The sequence below is a fragment of the Lytechinus variegatus genome, chromosome 2 (genome assembly GCF_018143015.1).
Source record: "Lytechinus variegatus isolate NC3 chromosome 2, Lvar_3.0, whole genome shotgun sequence".
Classification (NCBI taxonomy): domain Eukaryota; kingdom Metazoa; phylum Echinodermata; class Echinoidea; order Temnopleuroida; family Toxopneustidae; genus Lytechinus; species Lytechinus variegatus.
Genome location: NC_054741.1, coordinates 11,637,309 through 11,653,097, shown reverse-complemented (window position 1 = coordinate 11,653,097; position 15,789 = coordinate 11,637,309). Strand labels below are relative to the sequence as shown.

General features: G+C 35.8%; 1 protein-coding gene across 1 annotated transcript in view; it reads left to right on the top strand.

Moving 5' to 3' along the window:
* Positions 1-15,789, top strand: part of LOC121407320 — a 56,645-nt gene that overhangs the window by 39,816 nt on the left and 1,040 nt on the right. Inside the window, exons 19-35 of the mRNA XM_041598355.1 lie at positions 1,383-1,553; positions 2,515-2,634; positions 3,552-3,689; positions 4,125-4,292; positions 4,433-4,590; positions 5,251-5,420; positions 6,669-6,748; positions 7,482-7,673; positions 7,969-8,102; positions 9,019-9,106; positions 9,769-9,966; positions 10,660-10,797; positions 11,378-11,520; positions 12,466-12,589; positions 13,184-13,329; positions 14,041-14,161; positions 14,961-15,202. Coding sequence (XP_041454289.1) covers positions 1,383-1,553; positions 2,515-2,634; positions 3,552-3,689; positions 4,125-4,292; positions 4,433-4,590; positions 5,251-5,420; positions 6,669-6,748; positions 7,482-7,673; positions 7,969-8,102; positions 9,019-9,106; positions 9,769-9,966; positions 10,660-10,797; positions 11,378-11,520; positions 12,466-12,589; positions 13,184-13,329; positions 14,041-14,161; positions 14,961-15,202 — 2,531 coding nt within the window. The remainder of the gene's footprint in view (positions 1-1,382; positions 1,554-2,514; positions 2,635-3,551; positions 3,690-4,124; positions 4,293-4,432; positions 4,591-5,250; positions 5,421-6,668; positions 6,749-7,481; positions 7,674-7,968; positions 8,103-9,018; positions 9,107-9,768; positions 9,967-10,659; positions 10,798-11,377; positions 11,521-12,465; positions 12,590-13,183; positions 13,330-14,040; positions 14,162-14,960; positions 15,203-15,789) is intronic.

Genomic DNA, 15,789 nt, shown 5'->3' with positions numbered 1-15,789 from the left:
AATGAATTAGTATGAAATCATTACAGACCTATCTTACAAAGAGTTGTAGTGGATCCAAATTCAAATGTTGATTGATCTAATATTCCTATTCCTATGTGTGAAATACACAAAGTTATATCATTATTAATAGCAATATGAGTTAGATGTTAATCTATTGCAATTTTTTTAAGATATGGAGCCATGGGTTTGAAATACAGATAACATCATATCAAACTTATAAAATGTGAATGATAGCAGCAAAATGAATGAGTTTAGCAAGGGAATGATAAGTTATATGTACATTGAAATAATATGTTTAGGAGGAGGACGAGGAAGAAAGAGGCGGAGGGAAAGGAGGTGGAGGAAGTCTGAGGGGAGAGGGGTATGAAAGAGGGAGAGATCGAAGTCATGAGAATGAGAGGTTTATAACAGTCAACATTAGAGACAACCATTCACAGGTGATAAACAAATAGAAAAGAAGTATGAAGGAAATGGGTTGTTTCAGATTCTTTATAGTTGGATGTAACAAGTTTATGAAGTAAATAATTGACACTTGACCATAAAGAATGAAAATTTAAATGATAATTGATGATAAGATGATGTGTTCATGGTTAGAATAATTATGAATGTGATAGTAAGTATTCTAGTTAATAAGTGCAAGTAACATACCCCCCCCCCCCTATCAGTCTTTAAAATATTGTACATGGAGCTGTTTCATAAAATGTAAGTTGCAAATGAATTTGAAAGTGACCTGAAGATGTTTTTGTCCTAAATCAGATCATCATTCACTTAAATGCACATCAACTGAAGTTGACGATCTTTGTAGATTTAATTTCATGTCATTTCAAAGTTTAGTATTGTATGTCCAAGATTAAGAAAATGTTATGGGAAATTCAGTCCCACTTAAAATACCTGGCAAAATTTGGATATTTCATTTTAAAGTCATGCATATATTGTTAAACACCCTTCTAGACGGGACTTATTATGGTATCACGCTTGGTGTCCGTCCATCCGTTAACTCATATAATTTGGTGTGTATGGTACTAGCATGGATCCCAGCATGCCTATTGATTTTGAGGTCAAAGGGTCATACATTGTAGGTCAAGATCACAGTAACATGTTTTCATCTTACCCTTCTGAAGTCCTTGCTATCATGATAACTTCTGTTTAACTTAACCTTTAGGCTCATATAATTTGATGTGTATGATACTAGCTTAGATCTCAGGAATGCTTTTAATTTTGAGGTCAGACAGTCAAAGGTGAAGTCACCACCTTCCATATTTCTTGCTTGACCAATAACTCCCATTTCCCGCATTACAGGTGGGCGTATTATGTGCTCGCCTTAGTGACACTCTTGTTACCTCATGATCCATTCCACTGTCTATATTTTTTTTACCTCACAGATTGACAAGTGTCGTCCATACTTCATTTGCCTGATGGGAGATAGGTTTGGCTGGAGCCAATCCAAAGAGATCAAAGATGAACTCCTGGATCTGAGCTTTGACACCGCGATAGAAGAATTCAAGCAGTTTAAGTGGGTAGATGAATACCGATTTGACTCTAGTGTTACACAGGTAAGTTTATTTACCCAGTTCACTGTTAGCTCACTGTAACCTTTTCTCAATGATCTTTCCTGTTGTTCATTGTTGGATGAGCACTAACACTTTCAAATGAAGATGTTGTGTAAGCTTTCTCGACATAGCATCTTGTATTTAACTTCCAAGATAGAAAGACATGGCATAGACCAGATGACTAGAATTGTACCTCAGTGATCAAGTTTGGAAATCATTTTTCTTTTCTGCTTTGGGAATTATTATTTAATATCATTGATAATTGATTTTTTATTTACAGTGTATATCTTTGTCCTGTATCCTCCAGGGTATTTTTCCAGGATTTTAATGAAAATGAATATAAAGTTTATTTTGATAACTGTCAGGTAAGTAGCGTGAAATCAATATTTGAATCAGTCACGTTGAAATAATTAGTTTTTCTGATATTACAATTTGCATTGGATTTGCAGATGAAATTGTGTATTTTTAGGCAAATATGAAATATTGCATAGATTTATAAACCCCATACCTGGGCATTGCAAATTTATTCTCAAAAGATTCACCAGATTAAACGAAAAGAAACAATCCTGATTTTCTTATTGATTTTAGGTTTTGTCCAAATTAAATTGATATATCTAATAGTTGACTTGTTTAGCACTCCATATCATACAATGTACAGTATTGTTTGAAAGGGCTAATTTTCATGATTGATTGCATGGACAACAATGAAAATCAGTCATTCGATCAGTTGCTGAAATTTTTCAAGATACGGTTCTTAATTAAAGTATAGAGTCAAGGGTAAAGATCCCAGTGATGGCATGTTTTCCTTGGACAGCAAGAAATCTTCCCACATGGGAAAAATTGGTACCTGGCAAGATTGATTCCTTGAATATACCAAGCACCTTTAGCGGATGGAGCTAAAGTTGTGGTAACGTATACTTTGTCATTGGATTGCCTTTTTTTAATTATCCATACTGATGTTTAGCTGGAGGTTGTACATGGAGCAATCAGACCCCACGATGAGCTGAAGAAGGACAAGATCTTTTTCTATCTTCGAGAGCATAGAGTAAAGAGAGAAGACCTTCCACCCCCAGTAAAGACTGAAGTAAGCATTCATTCTTCTTCCTTTCATTATAACTTTTCTTTTAATTCATGTACTTACTATTCTATTTTTTTTTATTCAAACTAAAAAAACAACAACACAGTCCACTTCACTTTACTGATGATTACATTCATTACAATTAATGACTGCAAGCTTAGTTTTTATTATGCCCTTCACTCTCATTTTCTCTGACTTGTACATGTAATTCAACATTGACAACACTTGAAAAAATTATTGTAAATGTGGTCATTTACCAATCTTTTTTCTACAAAACTGTCTGTAATTTAACTATCTCTTTGTTTATTCTGTAAATATTTTTGTTATTGTGTTGATTATAAGAATGTGAAAATGAATGAACTGAAATTTAAATTGAAAGTTGATGTTTATCTTTGTAATTTAAACAATATAGCTTTAGCTTTAGAATGGTAAGTGATTCTCTAACGTAGCATCTATGTTAAGTCAGCCAAAATGTTGAGTTTTATTTACAGTTTGAATAAGCAGTTTCAAAGCTTTAACCCATTGGAGGACTGAGCCTGCATATATGTGAGGTGGAATATATGATAAACGTGTGTTACAGGGAAATGATTCTGTCTCCAAAAGGTCATAATGATATGTTGTAATGGGTTGAAATTGATCAGCTGTAATCCATGCTACCCCTGTTGTTGGCTTGAAAGTGTAGTTGCAATATGCAAATGTACAACATGAATAGTATCATGGGGGTTGAAGCAATGTATCTCAAAATCTATTTAAAAAAATATTGCGGTAGCTCAGAAAAAGTTGTATTTTAGAATAATAGCATAGTCTATGAAAGAACTATATAAGAAAAAAAGTTTGAAAATAATTGGTGAAAAAAATGCAGGAAGTTTAGAGGAAATGGTCTTTGTTCTTTTTAAAGATTTGTCTTGTTTACCGTGTTGCAGGCAGAGAAAAAGGAATTGAAAGGAGAAACTCAGTGGCACTTTGATTTGCAACAGAAGTTAAGAGAATCTGTCATTGAGTCTGGACACACATGTAGAAATTTCAAAGAAGCTATTGATGCTGCAGCAATGATCAGAGAGGTTTGTTTTTAATGTTCCCTGGAATTTGTTAAGATAACAGATTAGTAGTAGCAGTTTAAATTTTCCAAAGTCATTCAATTGGATTGGCTGTTGTTGATATCTTGCAGTATAACAAGTATTTATGAAATTGATGAGATTGTAAGTTAGGCACAAACTTACTTAAAACTGGTGACCTTTTGTGTGGCACTACATGTAAATTGGGTCATTAATTATTGTTATTCACCAGCTACAGTTAAATTAAGATCTTTGTATCAGATATAAGATTCTTAATCATTTTCATCTACAGCTAAAGTTGAAATCAAACTTTGAAAACCCCAAATTTACAAGTTGTGCTTTAAAGTTTTGCGCAAAGAACAGCTTTATGAAATGCTCACCAGGCAAAACATATGAGTATATCTTGCTTGTTTTCATTATGTACTTATTTTTTAATCTTAGGATTTGGTGAAGTGTATCAATGAAGATTTTCCGCCCGGTACCAACCTGACAGCTTTGCAGAGAGAATCAGAAGCCCATGACGCCTTCGCAAACGCGAGACGACGCGTATACATCGGACGACAGGAATACTTTGATTACATCGACAACTACTTTTCCAAGAAACCTAAGGTAAAAGGACCAAAACAAAAAGATCTTTTTTCTCCATATCACCAAATCTGAAAGATGTCACCATTTACATGAACAATGCCCATTGCCCTAATTTCAGACGTTCTTTGCAAGGTTTCTTTGATTTTTTGCTTCATTCCCAGAATCCACTGACAATTGTTGGGGAATCTGGATCTGGTAAATCTGCCCTCATCGCCAACTGGTGCGGTCGTTTTGAAAAGCAAAACCCTGGAACCTTTCTCTTCAAACATTTCATCGGGAGCTCAGCTGAAAGTGCCTCTCATTTGAATCTCTTGAGGAGGTAAGATTCATTTCCAGAATATTTGACTGGACCAGTAGATGCAATTAGTAACATTGTCCAGGATCCTGCGATTGATATTTGGGCTGATTTACACAATCATCCACAATGCAATCAATTGTAGAAATCGGCTTGATGATTGATTGCTATGCTTTATGTTATTGAGCCCAGGATTGAAAATCAAAATCTCCTATTCCGATGCTTATTTCAATACAGTTATCAAAGTCAAACAGGAATGACCAGAGCTTTATCAGCCATGTAGTCCATTCACAATTTTGCAATAAGGGTACCATCAAATGGTTAAGATTTCTACCAATGGTCAAGGTCATGGAGGCAAACATCGAGGCAAGGTCTCAATAGTTTGCATGCCACTGCGCTGTTCCAACCATGTGGTCTACCCACTGGATTCTTTCAGGCACAATGGATGGCCAATTCTAATGGTTTATTTGTATATTTGATAGTTAATGAGTGGCATTTTTATTTGTCTAAAAAGTTCAGGTATTGTTGATCATGTACTCTGAAGAGATATAATGTACCGGTACCTCTTATATTGTCCACATTTGACAAAGTTGATTCATGCTTTCAAGGCCTGTCATGGTTAACCCTACATGGCTCAGTATCAGGTCAATGGTCATGATTGTTGTTCTTATTGTTTTTATTTAGACTGTATGGTGAGATGAAGCAGTTCTTCAACCTTGACCTTGAAATACCAACATCTGACAGAAACTTGGTTATTGACCTTCCATCATGGCTTAGTATTGTGAGCAATAGGTCAAAGGTCATGATCGTCCTGGATGCATTGAATCAGCTGGACAGTGGAGCAGGAGGAAATGGTATGTTCATAACATGTATTACATATATTTACTGATAGTGATATGTTACATTTAATGACTATACATATACATATTTCCATGCTAGTGGAAAACATGTTTCTCACATATACATATTTTCTGCATTAATGAAACCAAGATTTTGACAGGGCATTTATTGCATGCAACAAGGAGTAAGTGTATATTGTTGCATGAAGTAGAAAATTAAGCATTGAATTGAATTGAATTCATTTATTCATTCTCAATTAAAAAGTATACAAAATCAAGCATATACAAACAAACATTACAAAGCATAAAGAAGAGACAAAAGTGTCGTATTTGAAAATGCATAATGCCAAACAATAAAGAAGCTTAGATGCTGCATTCTGGTGGGCAGTAATATCTTCTCATGAGATGAACTACTCCAACAAGAAAAAGCTTTGTACAGCTTTTCTTTTCATTGTGTCAGTAATATAATTGTTATTATTGCCAAGGTGAACTGCAAGAAAGAGTAGAACCTTGTATTAAAGTCCACTGAAAATGGAAAAAAACTTGTCTTTGTGTCTGCCCAAGAGCCAGTCTGGAGTCCTTGTGATTTGCCATGAATAAGGCTAGCAACTGATGCCCTGCTAAAAAGATTGTACTTATATGATTTTACATTGAAGTAAGGTAAAACATGAAGAAAGCATATCGATACTTAATTTATGAATGAACGGTTCTATAGCAAGAGAATGCAATACTCCTGATAATGGACAGCCTTTGCGGATGCCCTTTTTACAGAAGTCGAATAAGAGAAAGAAAAGAAAGTAAACTTTAATATGTAGCATACATGTAAAAACACTACAAACACCAGGAGCCAAATAAACACACATCCTTTTACATAAAAGAAAAAGGATGAGAACAAGGAGAAAGAAGGGGGAAGGATAAGGAGAACCTGGAGGAGAGAAGAAGGAGGAAAGGAAAGAGGTGGAGACAGAAAAAAATTGATGTCAGGAAGATAATGAGAAGAACCAAATAAAAGAAGAGAGGAAACTCTAAGATTTATTGTCACCTGGGCTCCGTAACACAAAGAATAGCGATCAATTGCTAAATGAACTGACCAATCAATATCAATGTTACACGCACATTTGGTTTAAAATACTTACCAGGGACCAATCAGTGCGGTTCTTTCATATTTGCAATCCATCGCAAACCTTTGTGTTACGGAGCCCTGATCATGAACCAAATTATTTTATCATGTCTGTTTTTTTTTGTTTTTTTCGTTCTGTTTAGGGGATGAGAAGAGCTTGACATGGTTGCCAAAGAATTTGCCTCCTAACTTGCAAATGCTTCTATCTACTCTTCCTGGAAGGGTATGTATGTAATTATCTACCTTGTATTTTTTAATGTATTTCTTTGAATTCAGCAAGAGTATGCTCATAGCACTGCATGAAGACACCCTATGTTAACCGAAACCATACTTTCTTCGAGTGCCAGTTGCAATCTCATTCACCCAGTTCAAATTATTTATGCTTGCATGTTTGATCCTGCCATGAGACGTGTACAAAAATAATGTAGGAATGAAATGAGACGGAAAAGATTAATGCAGGTTTGAACTTAATTTCTGTTTATAGCGAAGAGAATTTTCTTTGTAGTAAATATTAGCATTCCATAGAAGTTGAGACTAAATTTTGTTTTTAGTCTGGACTTAACACCAAGTTTGTTTTGAGTGAATACCACCCATGACAATCACACATAGCATGTATGAGCAATTCTATAAAATTATCAATTTTGTACATTCAACCCCAATTTTTCTCCATTTTATTGAGCTTTATTGCACCATGTGGGAATGTGTCTTTTCTTTTTCTTGTTTTCATTCCAGATGAAAAATAAAGGACCTATATTAAAGATAGATTTATAACAAATATCCAACTATTTTACACCTAATATGCTGTATTTTTGTAAAGTACTTAGAAACTTCTGATAAACTGTTAAGCACTATATATCTTTGAATCAACAATTTAACATGCTTTTTGTAGTATAAAGGCAATACATGTAGTTGGGCCTACTTCAGAGAGTAATCCAATCTTCCCACTCTTGATCTAGTGCCATGATGCTGTTACAACGTCCGGATGGCCAACCTACAAGGTTGAAGCCCTGCAGGAGAAAGAGAAGCTGGACATTATCACAGGATACATGGATCTTTATGGGAAGACTCTCAATCAGGAACAAATGGATCTTATCCTCACCTCAAAACAGAGCTCAAATCCTCTATACCTCAAGGCTTTGCTGGATGAGGTAGATTGACTTTTTTTTAGTTTAATAATTTTGTTGTCATGGTAACACAGATGTCTAAGCAGTGGACTGTCTGCTAAAAGCAAAAGGGGTATGTTGGTGTGGGCATGGTAAGGGTATGTTCTGAGGAGGGATGAGAGGTATGCCTTAAGAAAAGCTTTTGAGCTTGAAGTGGGGACATCTAAAGAAGATGTGAAAGAAGTGAAGGAGGAAAGTACATGTAGGAGGGTTGGTGTAGGCTGGAGGATGTAGTGCATTTGACTCATGAATGTCTGGTTTACTCCTCTTCCCTGATAAGGTTCGGATGTACGGCAGTTTCTCCCAGCTCACCACCGCCATCAAGAGTTACTTGGCGGCGGATGACCCTGGCGCCCTCTTTGTCAAGATCCTCCAGAGGCTGGAAAACGATTTTGAGACGGGAGCTGTGTCAAGGTAATTATTGACTATCATGGAAACAACAGAATATTGACAAATGATTGATTTGTATGTTTCACAGTACATGCACTTTCTTGCACCCTGACTGTGTCATCACACCTAAGCATTAATCCTGAGAGTACTCAACACCATGCATTAATCACAGTGTTTTTCTTTCTAAATGATAACGAGCCTCATTCAACTACAATAGTATCCTGACATTGCACTTGTATTTATGTAATTGATGCTTATTTGTCCCAGTGCATGGGTATTCATTGTTAATTTTTAATTTCTCTTTTATGTCACATACTATATAGGAAAAATTGATCAACCCATAAGGGAAAGTAGCCCTGTCATGATAATGAACTTTGATCGCACATGTAGTATGAAATGCCTGAATTATTCATTTTCAATAAAGAAGCTATTTTTTAAAAAAAGGTTAATATTTATTAATTCATTTCAGGAATTGAATATATTTTTTGGAATGCAAAATTCAAGCAGTAGGAATATGATTCTTTAGAAGTTAAATTGCTGCCTGGTCTGTGCGAATTTTCCTGCTTCCTACTTTTTTAAAACCCACACGGTCTACCCCAAGTTCGTCTACAATCAGTTCGTCAAACCATTTGGTTTGTTTGCCATTGTGGTCATTCACCATATTGTTGGATATTAAAAATTGGCTATATCCATTTTGTCTGATTTCCACTTGGTCTAATATATAGTCTATGATGGTTTGATAAAGTGCAAAAATGATATTAAGTCTAAACTTGTGGGGGTATTACCACTTCAGATTGCTTCTGAAATATGCAATGTGTATGCAAGACAAAGCTTGGTGTTTGTATTTATAGCTATTTGTCTCGTCTATTTCTCTCTGCTCCTATATTCTTTCATATTTCTATATAAATTGAAAAAAAAAATGATTTGTATTCATACTCAGACCTAATCTTGTGAAGGATACAACTACAGCTATCGGTTGGTGTTCACATCGAGGAATGAGTGAAAATGAACTCTTGACGATGCTCAAGGTGAGATATTATTGAGTGATAATGATGAACCGAGATAACACAGAAAACTTCTCATACATTGGGGATAATCAAGTAATAGATTTTGAAGCTGCCACTCCCACAGATTGCAGGTAGTTTCACATCGATGAATGGGTGAGAATGAACTCCTGACTATGCGTATATAAAGGTGAGTGCATGCTCAGTATGCAATGAACACAACTACCAACTGTTACTGTGAAGGAAAGTTTGGAGTATGAAATTCCATCTGAACCAACTACATTCATTCCTGGGGGATAAGGAGGAAGGATCTTATCCTTCCATTGTCTACAGTGATTATTGTATTGATCAATATGAGTTGGATTGATGTGCATGAACTTTAGCATGAGGTATGGCAGGTCCAAGCTCTTAAATAGAAGAGTTACCTATACCATTTTTAAATAGAGTGGGTGCAGAGGATAATTTTTCATATATTTAGCTATATTAATATTTATCATGGGCAATTCTCAAAATGTAGAGGATTGTGTGTGTGCGACCCCCTTAAAGCATAGATTCAGCATGAATTGCCCTCAGATTTTCTTAAAAAACTGTTGGAGTGTCTCTAGCTCTTTTGGTAAACATCCCAAGGCTGCCAAGTTAGAGCTACCGCTCAACATTTTTTAATTATTAATCTATCACTTTCATAGGTACCAAGTGCAGTCTGGTCTCCTTTCTACCTCTCACTCGAGGAAAATCTCATCAATCGGAATGGACTGGTGAATTTCTTCCATGATCACCTCAGGCAAGCCGTTGAGAGTCGCTACCTCCCCACAGAGGAGGACAAACGCAAGAGGTACTTGGAGCTGGCAAATTTCTTCAATGCACAAGATATTGATGATCGATATGTAAGTTATCCTTGACTTTTGCTGGACTTTGGTTGTGAAATCAAGGTTATATTTGATTCAATTCAATTTAATTCATTTCCAAAATTGTTGCATAAAAAAAAACAAAAAGTGGACATACATGTACAGTGATCATTAATTCTTACAGTTCACATGGCAGTTATAATTGCTGAAGAGACTTTTAATTTTTAAGATAGCATTAGGAAGCTGGATATGGTCATGACTGTCGTTCAAAATTAATAGGAACAATACAGTATTCAAAATGTATTTAACTTACAAGATGCTGCCATTGATTACTAGTACATGAAAGAAAATTTCAGATTGCGGGAAAGGATTCATTCTCATGCTATCATTAAATCTTTGCAAACATATTTGAGAAATGATAACGGAAAGGGTAAAAAGGGAAGCTTATTCCTATTTCAAAATGATTTTCATGCTTGACTTTGAATCAATGAAAATTTGGGTCAATTGAAAGGGTGACAACTTGACTTCAACTTTTGTATCTGACATATCTGTATAGAAATTAATTTTGAAAATAATTTATTTGAAAATCAAGAGATATACAGGATTTGGAAGAATTTGGAAACAAACCAGAAGAGTTTGTAAGACAATTTGCTTGAAGATGTTCTGACCATCTAAACTCCTACTTCTGCTCAGAATTTCACACATCTCAACTGTTTACTCTTTTCTCTTTAGGCTGATGAGGTCCCTTACCTATTATGTCAAGCGAGGGAGCTGTCACGTCTCAGGGCAACCATCCTCAATATCAACGTGTTCCAGATCCTTATGAAAACAGAAGACGGAAACTTCCAGCTCATCAAAGCTTGGAGAACAGTAAGATCCCAACCAACAGTGATATTTCATTATCCTTTTATTCATCAGTCAACCTTCAATAATCCTTTAGATATTTTGAAAATGTTTGCTGGGAAGGTTAAACTTCTTTAGTTCAGGGCCATGAGCACCCCCCCCCCCCCTTAAAAATATACATATATATCAGGTATATTTTTTCTGAATGGGACATTGATTGAACTTCCAAATCATAAAGATTATTAAAAAAGAAAAAAAAAATTGTTGGAAACTTCAATGACATGTTTTCAGTATTGATGCACTCTCAAATATTATTTGTGTTGTGGCTTAGTGGATAACCACAAGGTCCGGCGTTCAAATCCCACCGCAGCACTTGCTACCTTAAGCAAGGCAGTTATCTACATTTGTAATGATCCACCATGATGTACTTAAAGGGTACCCAGTAGGAAGAAATTCCTTGAATGCTCAAGTGTCTGATCAGGGTAACCATGCTAAAGCCAGTTTAATAGTATCTTATGTTTACTAACATCTTGCCAATTGTTATTGTTTCAAATTTTCATTTCACATTCCTATTATTACTTTTTATATTTTTAAAATCTCCTTACAGTTGGGAGGTTTTGAACCAGTGGAGCAAGCCTATCTTGACGTCCTCTCTCGGTCTGAAATCTGGGAAGAATCAAGGGACAAGGTTGAACTGATCAAGTCCATGGCTGTGTTCTTTATGCAGCTTGGGTTACTGCGAGGGGCCAGGTCAGTACCATACCTTGATGGTGCTTCGTAAAGATGTTTGGAATTCAAATCAATTTTTTGTTCTCAATACAATACACAGAACATACTTAATTGCCATATGAATAATGTTGACCTATAACAAGCACCCTTTGTAAGAAAAATAAAATATCTTCCGCAGCACTTATACCCCTTTCATAAACCCAATTATGCGGCTAATAGCAGCATAATTTGGTCCTAAAATTGGAGGAGGATCAGAGTTATCCGCATTATTTTGATGCTGCTATTATCCACATAATAGCAGCATCGGGACAAGATTTTGAGTTTATGAACGCATTTCCAAATAATGCGGATAATTGCCATGGTGCAGTCACAAGGTCACCCTTTTCCAACACAACCGCATCGGAGGGGGCATGTCCAGTTGTCATGACGATTATCCTCTTTTTTTCAGGACGGGCACTCGTAAAAATAATGCGGCTTATTTTCGGAGTTTGTGAACGCAATTTTTATTGAATTATCCGCATTACTCTTAGGCGGCTAATTGGAGGATAGGTTTATGAAAGGAGTATTATTTGACAACACAAATGGCGAATATGCCTATTCATGCAAAGATACAATATTTCACATTCGTTGAAAGAGACACGCTCCATTCAACTCGACTATGCCTCGTTGATAAGAGTACCTACACATATCATCTTTTTCAAAATCTTGTACCAACACACTCATGACAATTTTCTATATCTAAATTAATACATAGGAAAAACTTGAGGATAAATAATAAAGATTAAATTCTGAATCACACTAACAAGATTTCACCACATTGGTCAGATTATGCTCAGATTGTGCTGCTAGTACTCGAGCATGAGTTTATGTCAGACTTAACTGTTTTTCAGACACCCTACTGTGTTGGAGATTTGGCTGTCTAGTAATTTCTATCAACCAATTTGGTTGATTTCTCTCTTTCTTTAGAGTCTTGAATGAACGTCTGTTGAAGGAGCTTGAGCTGAGGTACCTTGCTGAACATTCTACCATTGTACAACATCATTTCAACTACAGCATGAAACACAAATGCAACTATCCGACCGTCATTGATGTAAGTTTATTTATTTCATTACCTGTTTGTAAAAAAAGATCCATCATATAAAGAATAAGAAATAGAGAATGTATTATGAATTGGATAGTGATAAAAATTTATTAATGCATACCACCATTTTAGTTCATTGCTAGATTAAATGACTGATTATGCTGCAAGACAGTTACAATGTGGAGAATATCCAACAGAAATATATTTTACTGGATAGAATTTTTTCCTCAATCCTTATCCAGGATGCAATATTTTGATAGGCATTCTTATAATATACTCACTACAATACTGGCTAATATCCCATTAATCTGCTCAACATTAATACCTCAATGACAGTAAATCTATGGCAATCCATGAAGTTACAATCAATCAAAAATGGAAATGAAAAAAAACCCCAAAACATGCAGGGCTACTTTTGTGCTTACCTGTTCAATTCACTACAGTTTACATTGGACCCTGTGAGAATTTTAGAGGCTCTTTTTTTTTCTTTTTGCAGGGATTCAAGGGCATTTTTTGTTGGGGGAGGGGGGAATTTGCCCCAAGCCCCCATGTATTTTCCCCTGATTGTGAATATCATCCTTATCTCTTTGCGTAAAACCCCAGGTGTTAATAGAACTCGGAAATGTGTGTCTAAAGCAAGGCAAGTTTGACCCTGCTGAGGCACACCTGGAGGACGCCCTCTCTAGGCTGAACAAGGTCAGGACTCCACAGCAGAAACTCCAGTTAGTCAAGGCCGTCATAACCTTAGTGTGAGTATGCATTTTCATTGATGCTTATATCATTACATAATTAGCTGTGAGGTATGTACACCACTGGGGACATGTTCTTGGTTACTTAATCATATAGCTTAAGTTTGAAATGTGATGGAGGGATGGGGGTCACAAGATTTATGTGTAACTTATAGTCATGTTTAGTGCAGTCATGCACATGATATTTAACACATAATCTCATTGATTAATATGCAATAGCATGTGTCCACAGAGCATGATTCAACCAATGTTGTGGTGCGTTTTATACGGAACACAACTATGAATTCAAGTGCAACTTGTAGTCGCACTTAATCTTTGTGAAACATCCCCCTGATCCGATTTGACAATCGGTACTTGTGCTTAATGAGACACTGTGCTTTTTTTTCTTGTTTTGTTTGAACATAGTGGGATCCGGGGGGTGTTTCACAAAGATTTAAGTATGACTTAAGTCGCACTTAAGTGCCGTCACATACATGATATGCAACGCACGATGTTATTGAGAGAAGTGCACGCCCTCATGACACGTTCTGACCAATACGGTCAAGCCTTTCATAACGTACACAACTCGGTATTAAAGTGCGACTCTAAGTCATACTTAAATCTTCGTGAAACGCCCCCCAGATTTTATACAAATTAAATTTGGACAGAATGTCAAGTTTTCATTCAGATGTTTATAACTCCAAGAGTTTTGATTGTTTTTTATGCATATAGATCCGTCAAACGTCGGCAAGGGAATGTGGATTTTGCCAAGAAGGTACTGATGCGAGCCTTTGGTGTGAGCAAAGAGGTTGTTGGTCCTGATCATCATTATACAGCTGCTCTGGTTGGACAGGTAGTTTACCTTGTATATGATCACAGTATTTGTGTTCAGTAATTACAAATGCTAAGTGCAAGGTCATTGTATAATAGTTATTTGTAAGATACAGTGAAAGCTGTTATGAATGCTGCCAAAGATTTAAAACGAAAGCAGTCTTTCTAGTTGCATTTAAATTTTTAAAAATCAAGCACAAGCCCCAATATGCATGTTTCATTGGTTGAAAATAAAGTTGCATTTGATTCTTGGAGTTGTGTTTGATTGCAACTCTTTCAGCAACAAGCCCCCTAGAGCCTTGATTGTGGTCTTTATGAACAGGTTCCTGTTTTACTTGTTACAATGTTTCAAGTGAAGCCAAACATGTTTACAGGTGGTCCTTCTCTATACGAGAACCACTGAGCAGGTTCGAATGTAAAACCTAATTGTATCCATGTTTATAATGCAGGACATGGATTTGAAAAAAAGTATTATTTATTGATCATTTCAAACTGAAAAAAAAATTAAATCAGGTTTGGGGACTATGCTATAGCATGTGGGTGTTGATATGTTTGGTATGAAATCATGTGAATCATATGAATGCATCCTAAATGGCTTGTATGTGTGCAACCTAGAATGACTTTCTTACTTGACAGAAAGAGGAATGAATAATTAACAAGAAATATTTCCTCCTGATACAATTTTTGCAAGGTGTAAATTGGCCATTGATATTAAAACACTTTGGATATCAAGTAAAGATAGTTCGCCAGAAACTGCTAAAGCATGGGGGTTGCCTCTTAATATCCACAGGAAGTAAATTGACATGAATTCCTTTTGACAGCTTGGAGAAATACTGTACGACCAAAGTCGGCTGGAGGAGGCCATCGCCTGCCATACCTTTGATTTCAACGAGACCCTCAAAGAAGGCGGATCTGATCATCCTCACATAGCAGCCATCTTGAACAATATTGGATTGGTGCAGGATGATATGAATGATAATGGTACAGAGAAGACTTTCAAGTTGGCTTTAGGAATCTTACTTGAGGCATACGGCAAGGATCATGTGGATGTAGCGACTGTTAGGTAATGAAATTTGTAAACATTGGCAGTTTTGCATGAAGACTTTTCAAGTGACTGGGAAATGCCATAAAATATACAATATCCTTTCCCATATGTGGGGATTTTTTTTTAATCAGTCTTGTATTAATATGTATGAAAATTTGTGAAGCTGGTGTTGAGAAAATGAGCAGTGACATACAAAATGGTTGATGATATTATGGAATTACTAAAATAAAGATGTTGCTTTTGTTAAGTACAATCTCAACAAAACAAAATGTTGTCAATTAATCTGAAGTTTTTGAAAACATTGTTTAATGTTCAGAAAGGTTTTTATCAGCTACAAAACATCTTAGAGGTTGTGAAAGGTAATTATGAAAACATTTTTTGATCATGTACAATAGTAGACATATATGATATTTTTAACTGGTAGATCGTGGAATGATTTACTTGAAAAACTCTATTTAATACTGTTTGAGCCAATATTATAATGTTCGTTTTTTTTTTTGCTAATTTGCATGTGATCATGATTTTCATGGCTCCTTGCATCATAAGAGGTTCTAGGGCATTATGTTTCTGGATGGTCCATCTGTCTATCCTTCCCAATTTCATTC